The sequence below is a fragment of the Lissotriton helveticus genome, chromosome 1_1 (assembly GCF_964261635.1).
Source record: "Lissotriton helveticus chromosome 1_1, aLisHel1.1, whole genome shotgun sequence".
Lineage (NCBI taxonomy): Eukaryota > Metazoa > Chordata > Amphibia > Caudata > Salamandridae > Lissotriton > Lissotriton helveticus.
Window position 1 is genome coordinate 1,652,527,395 of NC_136057.1, and position 17,915 is coordinate 1,652,545,309.

Here is a 17,915-nt window from a genome sequence, read left to right on the forward strand (position 1 = left end):
GCTTGATCTAAAGCCGGTGAGGGCACGGGCTGGGAGCGAGAGCCCATCTGAGCGCGGCTGCGGAGTGACTGCCTGGGGGCCGCTGCAGGAAGGGTGCCAGATGCCACACAGGCGCCGGTCGAAAGAGGGTCTCCAGTGATCTGGGACAAGCTGGACGAAGGCAACGGCGCATTGTGGAGGGGAGCTGGCGCTAATACCCTGTGTGGAGGACCCGGCGAGCAGGGCAACGGTAGAACGAGCACATGCGGCTACTGTGCTGGAGGGGAGAGGATACCCTGGCCGGTGCCCACTGGCAGAAAGTACGTGGGTTGGTGGGACATGGACTACCTTGATAACCGGGAGAGGTGTACGTGCTGAGTAGGGCTGCGGATTGCGCGGCGGGACAGCCTTGAAGCCCAGGGAAAGCAGAGCCGTGGCTGTGCCACCCTGTTGCTGCGGTTGCCTGTAGAAGGGGCTTGTAGTGCTGGATCAAGAAGGAGGGAACCTGGATTTCTAAGTAACTGAATGCCCTCCAGAAGTGGATAGGGGCGGGCTATCTTCACGTTGTACCACTGGGTGACAGAGTGGCCCTCTCTGGCGGGCGGCGCACCCAGGCTCTAGTGGGGCCACGGAAGAAGGAGGTGTGAATCTGGGAGCCTGAGCAGCAGAAGCGAACGTACTCCCACTCCGCTATTGTCTTACGCCAAGGACCATGGGGAAGCCAAGGGGGAAGCAGGGCAGAACGGCCCAACAGCCAGAGGGCGAGCAACAGGCCCAGGATGAATTGGGGGGAGCGGAGAAAGCCCAGGACCCGCAACTGCAGCGACAATTTGATCGGATCCTAACTGCGATAGCGGAATCCCGAACAGCCCTGCAACAGGACATTACGCAAGTAGCGACGGGACTAAGACTATTGAGGGCGGACCACTCCAAGCTGGTGGACAGGGTGAAGCAAGTGGAAGGGACATTGCAGGAGGTAGTGCCGGCCCAAAAGGTATTGGAGAGCAAGATGGTGGACGCACTGGACCGAATTCAAGCGCTGGAGAAGCGGGCAGAGGATGCCGAAAGCCGCAATAGGCGAAATAACATTCGCGTGGTGGGGCTGCAGGAGAAAGTGGAGGGGTCAGATATGGTGCAGTATCTGGAGCAGTGGTTGCGGACAGTGGTGGCAACTGAGGGCTTGTCTTCTTTTTTCACGCTGGATCGAGCACATAGGGTGCCTGCCAGGACCCCGCAGCCGGGACGTCCCCCCTGCCCGGTGTTGGCTAGACTCCTACTTTACAAGGACAGGGACTTGCTGCTCCAGAGAGCGCGGACTGAAGGGCCGTTTGAGGTTGAGAATAGTAGAGTGACTATATTCCCGGATTATACTCTGGAGATCCAGCGCCGTCGTACTTCATTCCTATCAGTGAAAAGGGAGCTGCGATCGGAAGGCATACAGTACTATTGTTGAGGTGTGGCGCCGCGGCCAGGGCGACTGACGCTGGAATCTGGGGATCAGGGTTCGATCCCCGGCTCCGGTGGCAGGTTAGCCCAGCACCATGTGACTCTGGGCAATAGCTCGCTTAATCTTCCCCACGGCCCCCAGCGCCTAGAGACCCTTACGGGTGATTGTGCGCTTTACAAATGTGGATTATTATTATTATTATTATTATTATTGTTTCCCACGAAATAGAAATCATGCTTGATGGTAGCACTCTTTTTCATGACATACCAGAGGACGCATGGGCGTGGCTGGAAACCTACAGAGCTGGTGTGGATCGAACGGAGAGGCGAATGCAGGAACTCTCGGAAGGGCTGCCCCAGCGTAAATTGCTGCACCTTCGCCGTAGGCGACCGAAGGTGCAGAAGCCGTCTCAAGCTCAAACTGAACTAGGGAAACAGGATGCGCTGGAGGCGGTGTCAGCGTTATCTAGCAGTCAGGTTATGCAGACACCGGAGGGCACGGACACTGAGGAAGAAAAAAGCACAGTCGGACACAGAGATGTCGGAGGGTGGAAGTGTTCGGATGCCGCAGGTCACCCCGGCCACAGCAGATGGACTCATAGGTGAGTGATAGTTCATTTGTATGGATGCTGGGGTCGGAGAATGGTTGAGGGGGTTGCAAATGGTCCTTGTATGAAGTTGTGATAACGTGCTGGCGCTGAATGGCGAACAGGGAAGGAATGCTGGGTGGCGGCCCTGAGGCAGGGGAAGTCCTCCTATTGTGGTGCTCTGTTAATTAGAAGACTGGCGCGCAGGTGGGGTAGCGGGCGGGGATTTATAAGGGGGCCTCAGCGGAAGTTCATATGCGCGAGAGAGTGGTCACACGTCGGCACCAGACCCCCCCCTGTAGCCCTTAAGGAGTGCCTGCGGTGGCTACCGCTGGGCCTAGGTGTGTGGTGTGTGTGGGTATGGTTTGGATGGGGTCTAACAGTTTTGCTTTAGGACCTGTTCTTGGTAGGTTGGGGGGTGGGGGATGGGGTATTGGTTCTGGGGTCACCGGTGTGATAAAGGATGTTGATGGAAGGAGGATGAAATTGCAATGTGATAATGGGGGCAATATCGGATTTAAAATGTATTACCTGGAATGTGCGGGGACTACACACGATGACAAGACGACACAAGGTTCATGCCTATTTTGTTAGGAGGGGGGGTGCACATAGCACTGCTCCAAGAAACCCACCTCACGAAGGCAGAGGGCTTAGCGCTGCAGCGTAGATGGAGGGGCCAGGTTGGGGGGCACTGTTTTCGGTCAGGGCGGGGGTCCCCTTCCAGGCGCTTAAGCATATGATAGATGGAGAGGGCAGGTTTGTTGCGGTTGAGGGGCGCCTGTGTGGCAGAGGTAACCTTATGTAGTATCTATCCTCCTAATGTGGACCAGGCGCGATTTCTGGACCGAATGTCAGGTACCCTTGCGCAGTTCCTGGCGGGCCCAATGATAATGGGAGGGGATTTCAACTCGATTGCAGACACTCATGGATAGGTCTCATCCCCCCTTGGCAGACTCCCTAGTTCACAGGCTGTCCAAGTATAGGGTTAATTGGCAGGCTCGGTGGCATTTGGTGGATGTGTGGAGATTGCATCACCCGCAGGATAGGGATTATTCCTATTTCTCAGCGTTACACGAGCTTCATGTTCGGCTAGACGCCATTCTGAGCTCCTCATCGGTGGTGTCTTCGGTGACCCAATCTGGATACCTCACGAGGACTCTCTGTCTGATCATAACCCGTTGTTGGTCAAGTTACATTGGACGAGGGACAAAGCTGCAATTCCCACATGGCGGCTGCGCCCTGAGACGCTAGATGATCCGGTGTTTCGTAGGGATGTGGAAGAAGGGATAGCACACTATTTCTCCGAGAATGCAGGAACTGCTACTACTAGGGCGGTGGAGTGGGACGCCTTTAACGTGGTGGTGCGGGGGTTGTGCATAAGTAAATATGCTGGAGTAAGGAAAACCCTGCTACAGGATATCGAAACGGCAGAAGAACGGTTGAGGTTAGCGGAACAGGCCAGGCCGGAGCATCCGGAACTCCAGACCGAAGTAACAGAGGCCAAGGAGAAACTGACCGAGGAGGTAGAAAGGCTCCGCTGCTTCGATTATAGAAAGTATGTGGAGAAGGCACACGCAGAAAGCAATAAGGCGGGGACACTGCTGGCCTGGTTTGCAAATCCTATACCGAGGGGCTCCCCGATCTTGGCCCTGGGGACGGGTGAGGGCTCCATGGTCTATACCCAAAGGGAGATTACGCAGGAGTTCCAGCAGTATTACGAGCAGCTGTACAACAGTACGTTAACGGCAGATGAAACTGAAATGGAGTCTTTCTTGGGGGAAGTGGCACTTCCACAAATAGATGAGGACCAGGCGAAGCATTTCGGTTGGGACATTACCCTTGAGGAGATAAGAGGTGCCATCAAACAGATGGCACGGAATAAGACTCCGGGGTGGATGGGCTACCAGTTGAATTCTATTTGCAATTTATAGATGTACTGGCGCCAAGGCTCTTAGAGGTCTATAGAGAGGCGCGGGAAATAGGACAGCTACCGGGGACGATGCAGGAGGCCCATATAGTTCTATTATTGAAGCCGGGGAGGGATAGCACAGACCCGGCAGCATATCGCCCTCAATCAATGATGTCCACGGACTATAAGATACTTAGTAAGATCCTGGCGTCGCGCCTGATGAAGCATATGACGAGCCTGGTGCACGAGGACCAGGCTGGGTTCATCCCTACCAGGAATACAGCTACTAACGTGCGAAGACTGCTGAGGGTCTTGGGGGAAGCTTGTGAGGGCTCGCCCGGGGCGGCAATCCTTTCTGTAGACATAGAGAAGGCGTTTGATAGCCTTGAATGGCCGTATTTGTATAAAACGTTGGGCTGTTTTGGACTGGGCAAGGCGTTTGTGAGATGGACGGCGGTGTTATATTTCACAGCAGTGGCACGAGTTAAGGTGGGGCAAATGATTTCCCCAAGATATGCAGTAGCTCGCGGGACTCAACAGGGTTGCCCACTTTCTCCGTTACTATTTGGCGGCGCGGGCTCGATTAGGACGGTGGTACGAGGGCCTAACCTTCAGAGGGGACCAGCAACACATCTCCCTTTACGCAGATGATTTGTTATTGTTTTTGGTGGATACGGGCAGGGCACTGGCAGGAGCAGCACAACTGTTATCAGACTTTGGGGCGGTTTCAGGATTGAAAGTTAACTGGAATAAGACATGTCTATTTCCAGTGCAGCCAGGAAGGGGGATTCCCGAGATGTCGCGGGCCGTGAGATGGGAACCATCTTGTTTAGCATACCTTGGAGTTCATATTTATCATAGCGCTAGTGATATACTGGATGGGAATGTAGGGAGATGCATACGGGCCCTAAAGGGGAGTATGACGTTTTGAGGTGCCCTTCCACTTTCCGTGATGGGGAGGATAGCGTTGCTGAAGATGGTGGCTCTCCCACGGCTGCTGTACCTTTTTAGAACACTGTCTATATGGGTGCCGTGCTCGGTGTTTACCAACTTGAAGTCCATGATGGTGGGGTTCATTTGGGAGTAAGGGAGACGTAGGGTGGCCCTCAAAACATTGATGAGACCCAGAGTGGAAGGCGGCCTAGCAGTGCCTGATTTCGAATTGTATTATATAGCAGCGCAACTACAGGTCTTTACAAGGCGGTGGCCTTAGAGTTTAGGGGCCCTGACTCTGCCAGAGGGGGAGGAATCCCGAGACATTTCCTGATCCTTTATTGCACTGCAGCAGAAGTTGGACCTCAGAGACCTTACATTGGAAGAAAAAACACTGAGGTTGTGTTGGAACAGGTCCCAGAGGAGGTCGGGAGTGCAACACCCTTACGCGCCGGAGATGCCATTGGGGATGCTGACGGCATTGCCACATGGAGGGGACTGGTCCTCATTGAGGGACTGGGAGCAGGCAGGGCTCCAAGTCCTGGGAGACTTATACGAAGATGGGGAGCTGTTGTCATATAAGGTGCTACAGGAGAGGTTTGATCTCCCCAGGGGAGATTTTTGATGCATGCGGCCCTAGCGAGTGCGATACAGAAACATTGGAAAGAGGGGTTGTCCGAACCTAAAACTACGATGGCGTGTCAGTATGTGATGATGGCGGTTGGCATCTTCAAAGCAGTTACATGCTTATATTCAAGGATGCTGAATGAGGGTTTGGTCCCATTGGACGGACTGCGCCTAAAATGGGAAGGGAGCATTGGAAAACCCATACCAGAGGCCACATGGGGGCACATACAGCGTAGGGCGTGGAAGGGAACTAGAACGCCTGGTTCCAGCTGGTGCATTTCTTTATTCTACATAGAGCCTATTTGACACCGGGGAAGATCATGGAATACTATAATGCCAGCACTGTGATGTGTCCTCGATGCACCGCAGTGGGAGCGGACCTGGAGCACATGGTGTGGAGTTCCCCAGCCTTGGGGACTTATTGGGCTGAAGTGGGTGATCTCCTAAACCTAATTACAGAACGCCAGCTGGTTTTTGATATGGCTACTTGCATACTACTGGTTTCCTCATACCCCCAAGACGAAGGTGACTAGTAAGTTTGTAGATATGGGCCTAATATTAGCGAAACGGGAAATTATGATGCGCTGGAAATCAAAAGAGGGACACAGCGGTAGGAGATGGAGGGGGGAGCTGCCTAAGTGGGCTAGTAGTGAGGGAGCGGTTCGTTATCAGATGGCGATTCGACAGAAAAATGAAAAGGCGACAGAAGTGGCAAGAGCTTGGGAAGAGCTGGTTCAGACGCTGATTACCCATACAACGGAGCGGGGGATGGAACATGAAGATGGGGGAGCGCAGGGGTAGTTGTAGACCCAAGATGGAACATCCTGACTCACTATTATCAAACACCTCATCTCTAAATGTGTTCTACTTGGAGAGCACACCGGTGACGGGGAGGGGCGGATAGGGAGGGGGTTTATCATTTGTTTAGTTGTTAAATAGAACGTGAACAGAGATGGTTGATACCTTGTTATTGGAGGGTTGATTATGCACAGATGTTATTATTGCACTCCAAGGGGAAGCTGATCTGGAATCACCAGTAACAGGACTGTATTGGAGAATTGGAGCCGCATTTTAAAAGCGGGGGGGAAGAGACATGTATGATTATGTACCTATGCTCTTTGTTTGCTGAACTGAAAATCCATAAAAATGTGTTCACCAGGGTTTAGTCTAGGCAAATGCAACAAGCTACTACTTCTGCAACTGGATACAACTCTAAAACTGTGTTGAGGTTTGTCTTGAGAAACTTTGAATCCTGGAGCTGGGATGGGACAGTATGGCCTATAAAGTGTTCACTGTCTCTGGCTGAATATTGTTCCCCGAGGATAACCATTAAAAGTTGTTATGGAGGCATCGGTGAGTGGCTGAAATGTGCTCTAATTTTTACTTCTTATAATACAGTGTACCATATAGGTCATTGAGGTCACTAAGAATGTGCTGCCAATACATTCCTAACATGGAGGTGCAGGGATTTGTATCAGGAGGCAAGCTCCCAGCATATGAGTATGTGGATGAGCATGTGAATGCATCTTACTAATAAGATCATGAAGGTTGCTCAGTAACACCAAGTAAACGAAGAGGCGGGGCCTTGCAAACAGAACGGTGCAGAAATCAGGCTTGTGGCCTTGCATCATGTTCCTTGGGGATGCCCTTGTATCGAATCTGCTACGCGACGAAACTTCCAGGACCCAGGGGATGCTGGCACTTAAAACCGCTAACTAGACAAGTGACAGGAGGAAGGGGGGGGGGGGTCTTACTGGAAAGAGCAGCACCAGTGCCTTGCATTGTATTAACATGACTTTAGTTTAGAGTCGTTGTCTGCAAACCTAGTTTATATTAATAGCATGAGAACTCGAATGGGTGTGACCCGCCGAGTCCCACTTATACACCGCCAGCCTAGAGACAATTGATTACTGTAAAAATAATACACCTAGCTGGGGTTGTGAAGGTCGGTCTTAGACTTTGCAAGAAATACCCAAAATGATTTTCAGGGTCCTGTATCTAATAAGATTGTGTGTGCTTCCCAAATGAGCAGCGGCAAAAGGTGAACAGGTGATCCAACAGCCCTGGGTGTACTCCAGAACTGATAAACACTATACTTTGCTCAGTATTTCGACCTCACGGAAGCCCATTTTACCAGTTTGGTAAAATAAAACATTTTAAATAACTTATCTCAACAGTGTAAGATGAAGGGAGAAGATGATACTTATTAGGAGGATGCACTGGCATCAGACTAAGGGCCAGATGTAGGTAGCCTAATACCGGTCGGTAACGGCCGAAATTACCGAATTTCGGCCGTTACCGATCGGTATTAGGCTTTTGAGATGTAGGTGGCCAATTTACAGATTCGGTAATTTACCGAATCTGTATTATAAGAAATCGGTAAATTACAGATTCCTTAAAATCCCGAATCTGCAATGTAGGGAGCACTCAAATGAGTGAATTACATAGTTAAGGATTCGTTATTTACCACCAACTAAAAGTTGGTGGTAAATATCGAAAACCTTTGGAAAAGCATTTTTGTGCATTTCCAAAAGTGCCATGTGGCAGACATACATGCCCTTAGGGCATGTATGTGTGCCACATGTGCACACATGCACGATTCAGGGGTGCAACAGGGTGTCAATGTGACACCCTGCCACCCTTGAATGTGTTCCCCCATTACCGAATCGGTATTTACCGATTCGGTAAATCCCATTCATTCCTATGGGCCTCCAGCCCCATAGGAATGAATGGGAATTACCGAATCGGTAAATACCGATTTGGTAAATATCGAATCTTACCGATTTTTTTCCTACATAGCATTTACCGATTATAAAATACTGAATCGGTAAAATTCGGTATTTTAGAATCGGTAAATTAGGATTACCTACATCTGGCCCTTAAGACTCCTAAAATGCTGTAGCAAGAACTGGGGCTGCTGCCGGATGCGATGGACACGTTTTGTGCTGGGCGCAGCAACTACAGGATGGGTGAAGGGCTACAATGTGAAAGAAGTTGCTGAGAGTTGCTGCACTGACTGGAATATTGGATCAAGGGTTGAGCAGTGTTTGGCGAAGAGGCTTTTGTAGGGTAGAGGCATGCGAGAAGCCATGTGCACCAGAGAAGGTAACGTAGAGGAGTGGTACAAAATGCAAGAAGGGAATAAAGTGGAACCACCATCAGGCATTTAAATCTAGGTGCCAACATTTGTAAAAGCCGAACACCAATGACATCCTTTGACAGGGTCATCCTCTGAAAAGGCATGTGGAATAAAGGGGGATACGGACGAGTTTAGCATGCATTTCCCAAGCATACTTACTGTAGTGATCACCAGGGTACCAATATCAACAGGAGAGCTAGCTCGACAAATGACAAAAACCGGGCATAAGAGTTCAGAAAAATCTTGGTGAAAAGATGCACAAGTATTCTCTATTTACCACAGAAAAGCAGAGGGAAATGAGGCCTGCAAGTTCCACTGGTATTATAGACAGATCAAAAGGTATGCATCTACCGATGGGATGACATTTATAGTTATAATAAAACAACAAAGCTAAGTTGAGCTGTGACGGCTTGTCGAAGCCCCAGATAGTAGGAGCTCAACCCTGGAATGCACTTTCCAGATTTGTTTAGATAGCTTTCGTTGTTTGTAATTAATACCTGAAGATTGCCTTTGCAGAGGAAGAACACGATTCCATAATTCCTTGTTCCCAATTTTCTGGGTGCTTTAATTGTGGTTTATTTTACCCTGGCATTGACTAATTGATAACTGCACTAGATGTACTTATGCTCGGTTGTCCTCATTGGTTTTGTTGGTCTTGGACACTGAAGCATGCAACCGAACTGTGAACAGAAACTGACACAGGGAATTGAAGCTACTAAATCATGCGATTACACCAGAAAATTGACAAAATATACAGATAGAAAAAACAGGTCTATCATAAAATATGCAGGATCACCGGTCTAGGTATTCCTAATTTATTAACAGTAGCAATTATCAAATTCAATGAATCCTCAAAATATTACGAGAAAAATCAATGAGAAAAGTCATTTTTTAAGGGTGTTTAAAGAGGTGTCTTCAATATCAATGTATTACCTTCTGTAGCAACCAGAATATAAACATGGACTGCACACACCTCATTTCCCCTGTGCAGCACACCCCTTAATTCCCACTAGACACCGCAGGTAAATGACATTCTTATTACATCTGTGGTCAATCTATACTTATCATCATGCGTTATTGTCAGAACCTGAAAAATCAATAAAAACAATCTGAAAATAATGGGAGAAAACACTCCGGTCTCCGCGGAGCCATTGCTGGTTCCTTATTGTGTAGATGAGACAGAAAAAGCCTCAGTAGGAAGGAATCAACTCCCGCGAGAACGAGCTCCTTGTGCTTGACAACAGACGCAGAAAGAGGAACAGATGTGCGACCTGCAGTCACACATGGCAGAGAGTTTCTAAGCTACCTGTGGATGAGCTCTTTCAGGGAGATTTGAAGCCTCCATGGAAAGTACGGTTAGGTTGGGAAAGAAGGTCATTCGTTCTGAGTAAGGGCCCGTTTTATATCTTCGCCCTCGCCAATAAAGTGGACGGATCGCTTGCCCCATCAGAACCCATTGTCTGGCATCCCCTCCTCTAGTGAAAAAATCTCCTCTACCAATGGCTCTGCCACCACTAAAAGTTTAACCTCAAGTATGTTGTATTCTTGGGATGACTGGAGTAAAGCAGTCGTCCTCACGAAGCAGTGGTTGATTGTGCCAGTGGTTGGCACTGGCAGTCACTTTTGAGGTCTGGGCTTATTTTCATCAGCCTTGACCGAGAGGAAGAGCGAGAAAAGAGGAAATGAAGAGGAAGGAAAGGAAAAATAGCGACTGAGGGAGAAAGCAGGGAAAAGTGAGAAACAGTCAAGAATGAAAGAGGCCTAAGGTGGAATCAACGGTGGTTGTATTCAGCAACTCTGGCATTAGAAAGCACTGTGAGCTCTTAAGAATTACTTTGTGTAACTACACCCATTTTGCTTTTAGCAAGATAAGCACTAGCGTAAAGCATTTAATATGAATGCTCGATTTCAGTGCCTCTCTTGGAACATCTCTGGTCAGTTTCCAGCATTTGCAGATCAGTCATACTTTCTTGAATGCTTTCCTGGTTCAATGAATGACAGAAAGAATTAAATCAACTTCATCACATTCCACCTCCATCCCACACCCTAAACCCCATCAGCAGCATCCCATCCAATCCCATCCACACATTTTTACTACAGAGTAGAAAATGGGAAACTAGATTTTTTTTGTCGGTTGTTTATCGTCTCAATTTTCTCAAGTACCATGAGACAGAGTCCTTTACCTGCTGGCAGCAGGTTTGGTTAGAGGTCATTTTCTCTTTGCTGCTTTGTTTCCAACTCAAATTTAGATTTGTTTAAAATCACTATTTTTGCTGGTGGCCTAGAAAACGATGCAAATTAAATAGGCAGTAAGATTTATATAGCAGATATAAAATAGAGTGCGGCCTAATTCACTATGCTTTAGGGGCACAGAGTTGGAGGCCTTCTAAACTGGCCAGCCTAGATTCCATTCCCTAAAACTCTAGTCACCTAGCCACCCCCTCAAGCCAGTGAAAAGTGTCAAAATACATGGCAGAATTTTGAATGATAGATTTTCTGTTGAGTCACAGTTAAACTCTGGTGTTACACTGCCACAGTATCCGCTTAATTCTCAACTAACAGCTCTGTTAAAAACCAAATAGAGTTAGTTGAGGGTTACAGGAAGGGTAAATTAGAGGGATGATAAGGTCTACACACAGTTAACATAGACTGCCGTGAATGTATTAGGTGATTTAATTGTGCTGAGAAATTGCCTGATTTATGCCATGATATGTACTGCCACTTTATTATTGTTTTAATAAAACATTTTTTTTTTAAAACTACTTTAAACTCACATCTGTTGTACTGCAATGCCTTATTGTCGACTCTTGCTCTTAAATGTTTGTCATATTGGCAGTGAGAATATATTGGGAATTAAATTGTGAAAACGTAGCTAGCTCACTCGCAATCAAGAGCTGCGCAAAGTCTAGAAGGTGAGTGCAGAACATTTACAAAGAACTTTGACAGACTTAAACACATCAATGCACAGAGGGGAAGGAATGATTTTGTTTCAAAGGAAGGGACACTCTTCTAGTGGGGCATGGAACTGGGATGGTCTTACAGTTCTTGTAATTAATGTTGTCAATAGGATAGCCAAGATAGTTGTGCGTTTGAGAGAACACGCTATCACTCACAGAAGTAACTCACTTGGTTGGCTATCAATTCGAGCAAATGGTTGAAATTAAAATGGAGGTTCAATTGTAAAAAGTCTAGTCAGGTCATTATCTGCAAAACCTGGGGTCACGTTACACTCCAAGGTCAGCTGCCAGAAAAATATTCCATAGTATGATAACATTTGATATGGCATACGAGGGATTCAGATTTGGTTATTTTACAACACAAATGCATAAAACATTGCAATCATTCTTCTGGAATATTAATACGACGGGTTCCTATAAAGGCCATGTGATGTAAGAACAATTACACAAATACTGATTCGCCAAGATCCTTATTAGATTTCAGCTTTGCAAATCACTGCGAAAACTAGATTATACAACGTAATAAAAGTTCATAAAATATATGAATTTTAAAAATCATTGGACAATAATTCTTTAAAAACTTTGTGCAACAAAATCACAGTTTTACTTAGAGTCTCGTCATCAACCTCCGATTACGGCAACTTTTGGTTAAAATAACTTACAAAGTAGTCAAGCCATTAGAGGAGTCCAAGGTCACATCATCCTTTATTATTTAACACAGATTAATATGTGGTTTTCATGATTGTTTCTTAGGAACACACAATAAAACACAATCAATCATGATTTATAAAGCGTGGCTAATCACCTGAAAGGGTATCCAGATGCTTGCTGGTCAGCCAATAGGCACGCCTATGTGAGAGCTATTTATTGGCTTTGGCAATGTGTTTAGCAATTATGTACACCAGTGTGCCTGCTGTTCAGCTAGGCTAACAGTTAGTGGTGTGGAATGGGGTGGGGTAGACTGGGGTAGAGTAGGGTAGAATGTAGTGGAGTGGATTGGGGTGGGCTAGATTGGAATTGGGGAGTTGGGTAGATTAGCATGCTAGACTGGAGTGGGGTAGATTGGAGTGGGGTAGATCGGAGTGGGATATATTGGAGAAGATTGGAGTGGCGTAGATTGGGGAAGAGTGCAGAGGAGTGGGGGAAGATAGGATTGGGGTAGATTAGTGTGGTGGGGTAGATGAGGGTGGAGTGGAGTAGATCAGGGTAGAGTGAGGTGGAGAGGGGTAGAGCAGGTTAGAGCGGGGATAGATTGGGTGGATTATGGTAGGGTAGATTAGGGTGAAGCTGGGTAGTTTGGAGTGGGGTAGATGGTTAGACGGGAGTGGGGTATATTGAAGTGGAACGAAGTGGGGTAGGCTGCAGCAGAGTGGGATAGATTTGAGTGGAGTGCAGTAGATTTGAGTGGAGTTCAGTAGATTGGGGTGGAGTGGGGTAGAGTGGGGTGGGGATGACTGGGTTAGATTGAGTGAGGTAGATTGGAGTGGAGTTGGGTCGTTTGCCGTGGAGTTGGGTAGATTCGAGTGGAGTTGCGTAGATTGGATCGTAGTGGAGTGGATTGGGGTAGAGTGAAGTGGTGTAGATTGTAGTGGGGTGGGGTAGATTGGGGTACACTGGAGTGGAGAGGGACAGATTGGGGTGGAGTGGGGTAAGTGGTGTGGAGGGGCATAGAGTGGAGTGGCGTTTTATGTCATAGAGTTAGTGGTGGAGATTGAAATGTGGTGGAGTTGAGTGTCCTAGTGTCTTTAGAGTGGAGTGGAATATCGTTGAGTGGCGTGGTGTAGAGTGGCGTGGTGTAGAGTTTAAGGGTGTGGAGTGGAAGGATTGTGGAGTGGAAGGATTTTGGAGTGGAAGGATTTTGGAGTGGAGGATTTTGGAGTGGAAGGATGTGGAGTGGAAGGATGTGGAGGAGAAGGATGTGGAGGGGAAGGATGTGGAGGGGAAGGATGTGGAGGGGAAGGATGTGGAGGGGAAGGATGTGGAGTATGCATGGTGTGGTTGCGCACTGCCATTACAGACAACACATTTTCAATTGAAATGGCCATTACATTTGTACTGAAATATGATTTAATTACATGCAATGATAATGTGTGCAAATGCCACCATCTAGTGAATTGATGTGTTTTGATCGTATTCAAATTTGTTTCCCCCAGACTTCAGAATTACAATAAAAATGTGCTGATTCTGATATGTTCTGAAACATCAGAACAGTTAATTTTTTTGTTGTGTGTTAGAAAAAAACACCCTCTCCTCTCTCATGGATACTCAGCAGGATTAGTATAAATAAACAACAATAATCCACCAGATAGGGTGATGTGTTCCCTACAGTGGTGGGGAGCACATAGTGTTTTTAAAATACCCCTCACACACCAAAAGGACCCGAGGTCCTTTTGGTGTGTGAGGGATATTTTAAAAATACTATGTGCTCCCCACCACTGTAGGGAACACATCACCCTATCTGGTGGATTATTGTTGTTTATTTATACTCTATGGGAGAAGTAATCCACCCCTATCTCTCTCTCTCTCCCCCCTTGTTTTTTATAGTACTCAGCAGGATTGTCACAAATTCTCTCACTTTGAAGTCAGAGAAATAAAAGTTAACACCAAGCTCCCTCAGAAGAGAGCGCTTGACATTTGACTTCTGTCTTTGAATGCACAGCAAATATGACAAGAGCAAGATTTAAAGGTCTGTTTACAGAAAGCGAGTTTGTTGAAGAATACAGTGAACAAACTCAAGCTAGATAGCCTAAAGCAAATAAAGCCAGCAAATAGAAATCCAGAAAATGTGAGTTACACAGCCAATGGGAAGCAACGGGTGGAATGCATTCCGAGGTCAGCTTTCTGAATGTCCCCAAGATGTCTTTAGCAAAGACCAGACAGTTGCTCTGTCTGGTAGGCTTCGATCTTAAAAGGCTTAGGATATGCAGAGCATAACTTCAGAATAATTAACACCACGCCTTTCAAACAAACATTAACTGTATGCATTTTAAAAGTCTAAAAAATGGAAAACACTAAAAACAAATTATACATTTCACATTGTAACTTTGTTAAAAACTAAACAAAAGCAAGAAAGAGACTAAAAAAGAAACTAAAAAAAGGGCATCATGCAAAATAGCAAAATGTGGAGAAGTGGCCGTTTTGAGCAAATAAAAAAAGCATTAGAAACACATTTCTGATGCATTCTTTTTTATTTAAAAAATCATGCATTTTATAAGCTGTGGGTTTATACTGATATAACGCACAAACTGTACATGCTCTTTTGTTTAAAATAGTAAATAAATAAATGGTCCACCCTAACAGGTTTCAAGGATTTTTCTATCATTGCTATATATAATGCTCTCCTCAATGCGGAATAGCGGATGTGCTATTAAGAATAAAACCACTGTATGTTCTGGGTGAGAACACACTGAATTCTAATGTGAGATATCATGACATATTGAAATTATGTTGTTAACCTGGAATAGGTTATATTTATAACGTCAGATCTGCATTACACAGTTTATGTATCGAGGTATCCAAATACAATTAACATATTATTGGATCTAAAATTTACTTAATTTATGATGCGTTTTCTCAAATATGAGGAATTTGTGGAGCACGATACGCACTGTGTTTAACAATCAAAGATAAAAAATAGGGGCAAATCCTAAAAAGGAGATGTGTGCAAAGCCTACACGTGATGAATTTATTCCACTGCCTCCCACATGAAGCAAGGTTGTCGGTGTAAACATACCTTCAGTTTCCGTGTACGCAGTTTCTCCTCCTTGAGATGCCCACGGAGGATCTCTCGGTGACTCACTTCCTGTTCCTGTGCAAACTCGCAAAGTGTATACCGTCGGATTGAATTGTGGCGCTGTGCCATACCAAGTGAGCTGCCTCCTTGGCTGGGCACGCTGGTAAAACCCTGGCGCCGGGGAAAGTAGTATACTGTGACTTGGTCAAAACGGACATTTTTCCTTCTCATTAGTTTTTGACGTTTCAAGATGGAAGTTGCTGAACGTAGGAAATGAAAGAAAACGAGAAAAAAGAAAATAGTTACTTAGAAAAGTCTCACAAACAAGTTTCTTTCTTGAATGCTTTTAAGAAAAGAGGGGGGGGTAAAGTGTTTTATTTTATTTTTATTTATTTATTTTTTGTTTTGAGAGTCTTATATGCGCGAACAAGATCTTTGCAGATAACAGAACGCTTTACACAGGCAGGTGGAAGGGTAGGGGAACAAGGGGGCATAGTAGGGAGGTAGATCATCAAGTTCATGTACATAGGAAAAAACAAAACAAAAATTACGTATAGTACAGGTATGAGGTAGCACGGCCTAGTTGGAGCGTAGGCCATCAAAACGCTGTGAATAATACCGAAATCGATAAAAAACTGATATGAGGGAGCAAGGATCTAAGCACTTTAGACTAATATAAGTCCAGACACACGTACATAGGAATATATAGGCTATATCATAACAGAATACTGATAATACTGTTCGCAATGTAAATCAAACGAATTGTTCAAGTGTATTTAGCCATAAGGATACTTTTGACTTCTTTCTTAAAAAGAAGGGAGGAAGAGATGAGCCTCGTTTCAGGAGGAAGTGCGTTCCAGATCCTGGGCGCCATTCCAGAGAAGGAGCGTTTGTAAGTTTTTTCCTTCCGGAATCTTCGCGGTTTCAACAGAAGATTGTTTGTGCTCCTGGTAGCTCTGGACCCACCGGACATTGTCAACTTATGAGTGAGGTAGCTGGGTGATTTCAAGTGTATAGCCTTGTGCGTCATGCAGGCAATTTTCAGCTGCATTCTGGCTTCAAGAGGCAGCCAGTTCAAGGATTTGAAGTCAGGGGAGATATGCAAATGCTTTTTTGATCCAGTGATGAGTCTTGCCGCCGCATTTAGTGACGCTCTGAGGGGTGCAGTTGTCGTTAGGGGGAGGCCACAGAGGGCCACGCTGCCGTAGTCAATGCGAGGGATGACTAGAGCTTGTACTGCTGTTTGGAAGTCTTTTGCTGGGAGGAAGGGTTTCAGTTTCCTCAAGGTATTTATTTGGAAGTTCGCCCCCTTAGTAGCCTTGCTGATATGCTGCTGCATGTTGAGGTTGGTGTCGAGTGTTATGCCTAGGGATTTTGCTGAGTCCACGATGGTCGGTTGGACATTGAGTGCGGCTAGGTGCTTAAGCCATGTTTGTGCGGAAGATATTTTCGTGGGAGGTGAGATTAGGAGGAACTCAGTCTTCATAGCATTGAGTTTGAGGTGGTTGTCGGCCAGCCAAGATTGGGTGCTTCTGATCGTTGAATTCAGACTCAGGATGTCTTTGGGGGATTGTAACTTGAGATATATTTGCGTGTCATCAGCGTACATGTGAAAGTGTACATTGGATGCTTGTAACAGAGTGGTGAGAGGTTCCATAACAAGGTTAAACAAAGTAGGGGATAGGCAGGAACCTTGCGGGACACCTAACGATAGCGGTACTGGGGAAGACATCAGGTTTTTGCTCTTGAATTTTTGAGACCTGTTGTGTAGAAAGGAAGTGAACCAACGAAGCACAGACCCAGAGAAGCCCATTCTTGTCTTAAGGAGTTCGAGTAAGTTCTCATGTTTCACTGTGTCGAATGCTGAAGAGAGATCAAGAAGGATGAGGAGGCAGGTATTATTTTGATCTAAGATTTGGATGGCGTCGTCAATTATGTGAGTCATCGCGGTTTCAGTACTGTGCCCTGCTTGGAAGCCTGATTGGTGTGGGTTGAGGAGATCAAACTGTTCTATGTGCTTTGTCATTTGTAGTTGGACGCATTTTTCTAAAAGTTTGGCGAGAGTGGGAATGTTGGTAATCGGACGGTAATTGTTTAGGTCCGTGGGGTCGGCTGTTGGTTTCTTCAATAAAGGTGTAACTTGTCCAACTTTGAGGGAGTCCGGGATGGTTCCTTGTTGTAGTGAGCTATTGATAATTTTAGTCCAGAGTGGGAGTAGCAAAGGGATGAAGTCTTTTACGGCGTTAGCAGGAAGAGGGTCAGTAAGGTGATTGGATGGTTTTAGGGTGCTGAGTATTCTGTCAATTTCTTCTTCAGAGTAGGTGTCAAAAGATGCCCATGACGCATTGTTTTTTAGTTTATTTGGTGTTGAGCAGTTGGGTATTGAGTAGAGGCTTGCGTCAATGAGGAGGTCGCTCTTTATATTGTCAGTTTTTTTGTTAAAGAAAGCTGAGAAATCTTCACAGGAAGGAGTAGTGCTCATGATGTCGACAGCTGGGGGTTGTTCCTTAGATTGAGATCGGATTAGCTTGAACAATTTACTTGGACGGTTTTTTGCTTGGTCTAGCTGCATTCTGAAGAACTCCGACTTTGAGCGTTTTATTTT

At 46.3% G+C, this 17,915-nt stretch overlaps 1 protein-coding gene across 2 annotated transcripts in view; it reads right to left on the reverse strand.

The window, feature by feature from the left end:
* CSRNP2 (cysteine and serine rich nuclear protein 2) overlaps positions 1-17,915 on the reverse strand; it is a 77,274-nt gene that overhangs the window by 10,536 nt on the left and 48,823 nt on the right. For both annotated transcript variants that reach the window (XM_078688847.1, XM_078688848.1), the window contains exon 4: positions 15,311-15,570. In XM_078688847.1, the coding sequence (XP_078544973.1) occupies positions 15,311-15,570 (260 nt within the window). The remainder of the gene's footprint in view (positions 1-15,310; positions 15,571-17,915) is intronic.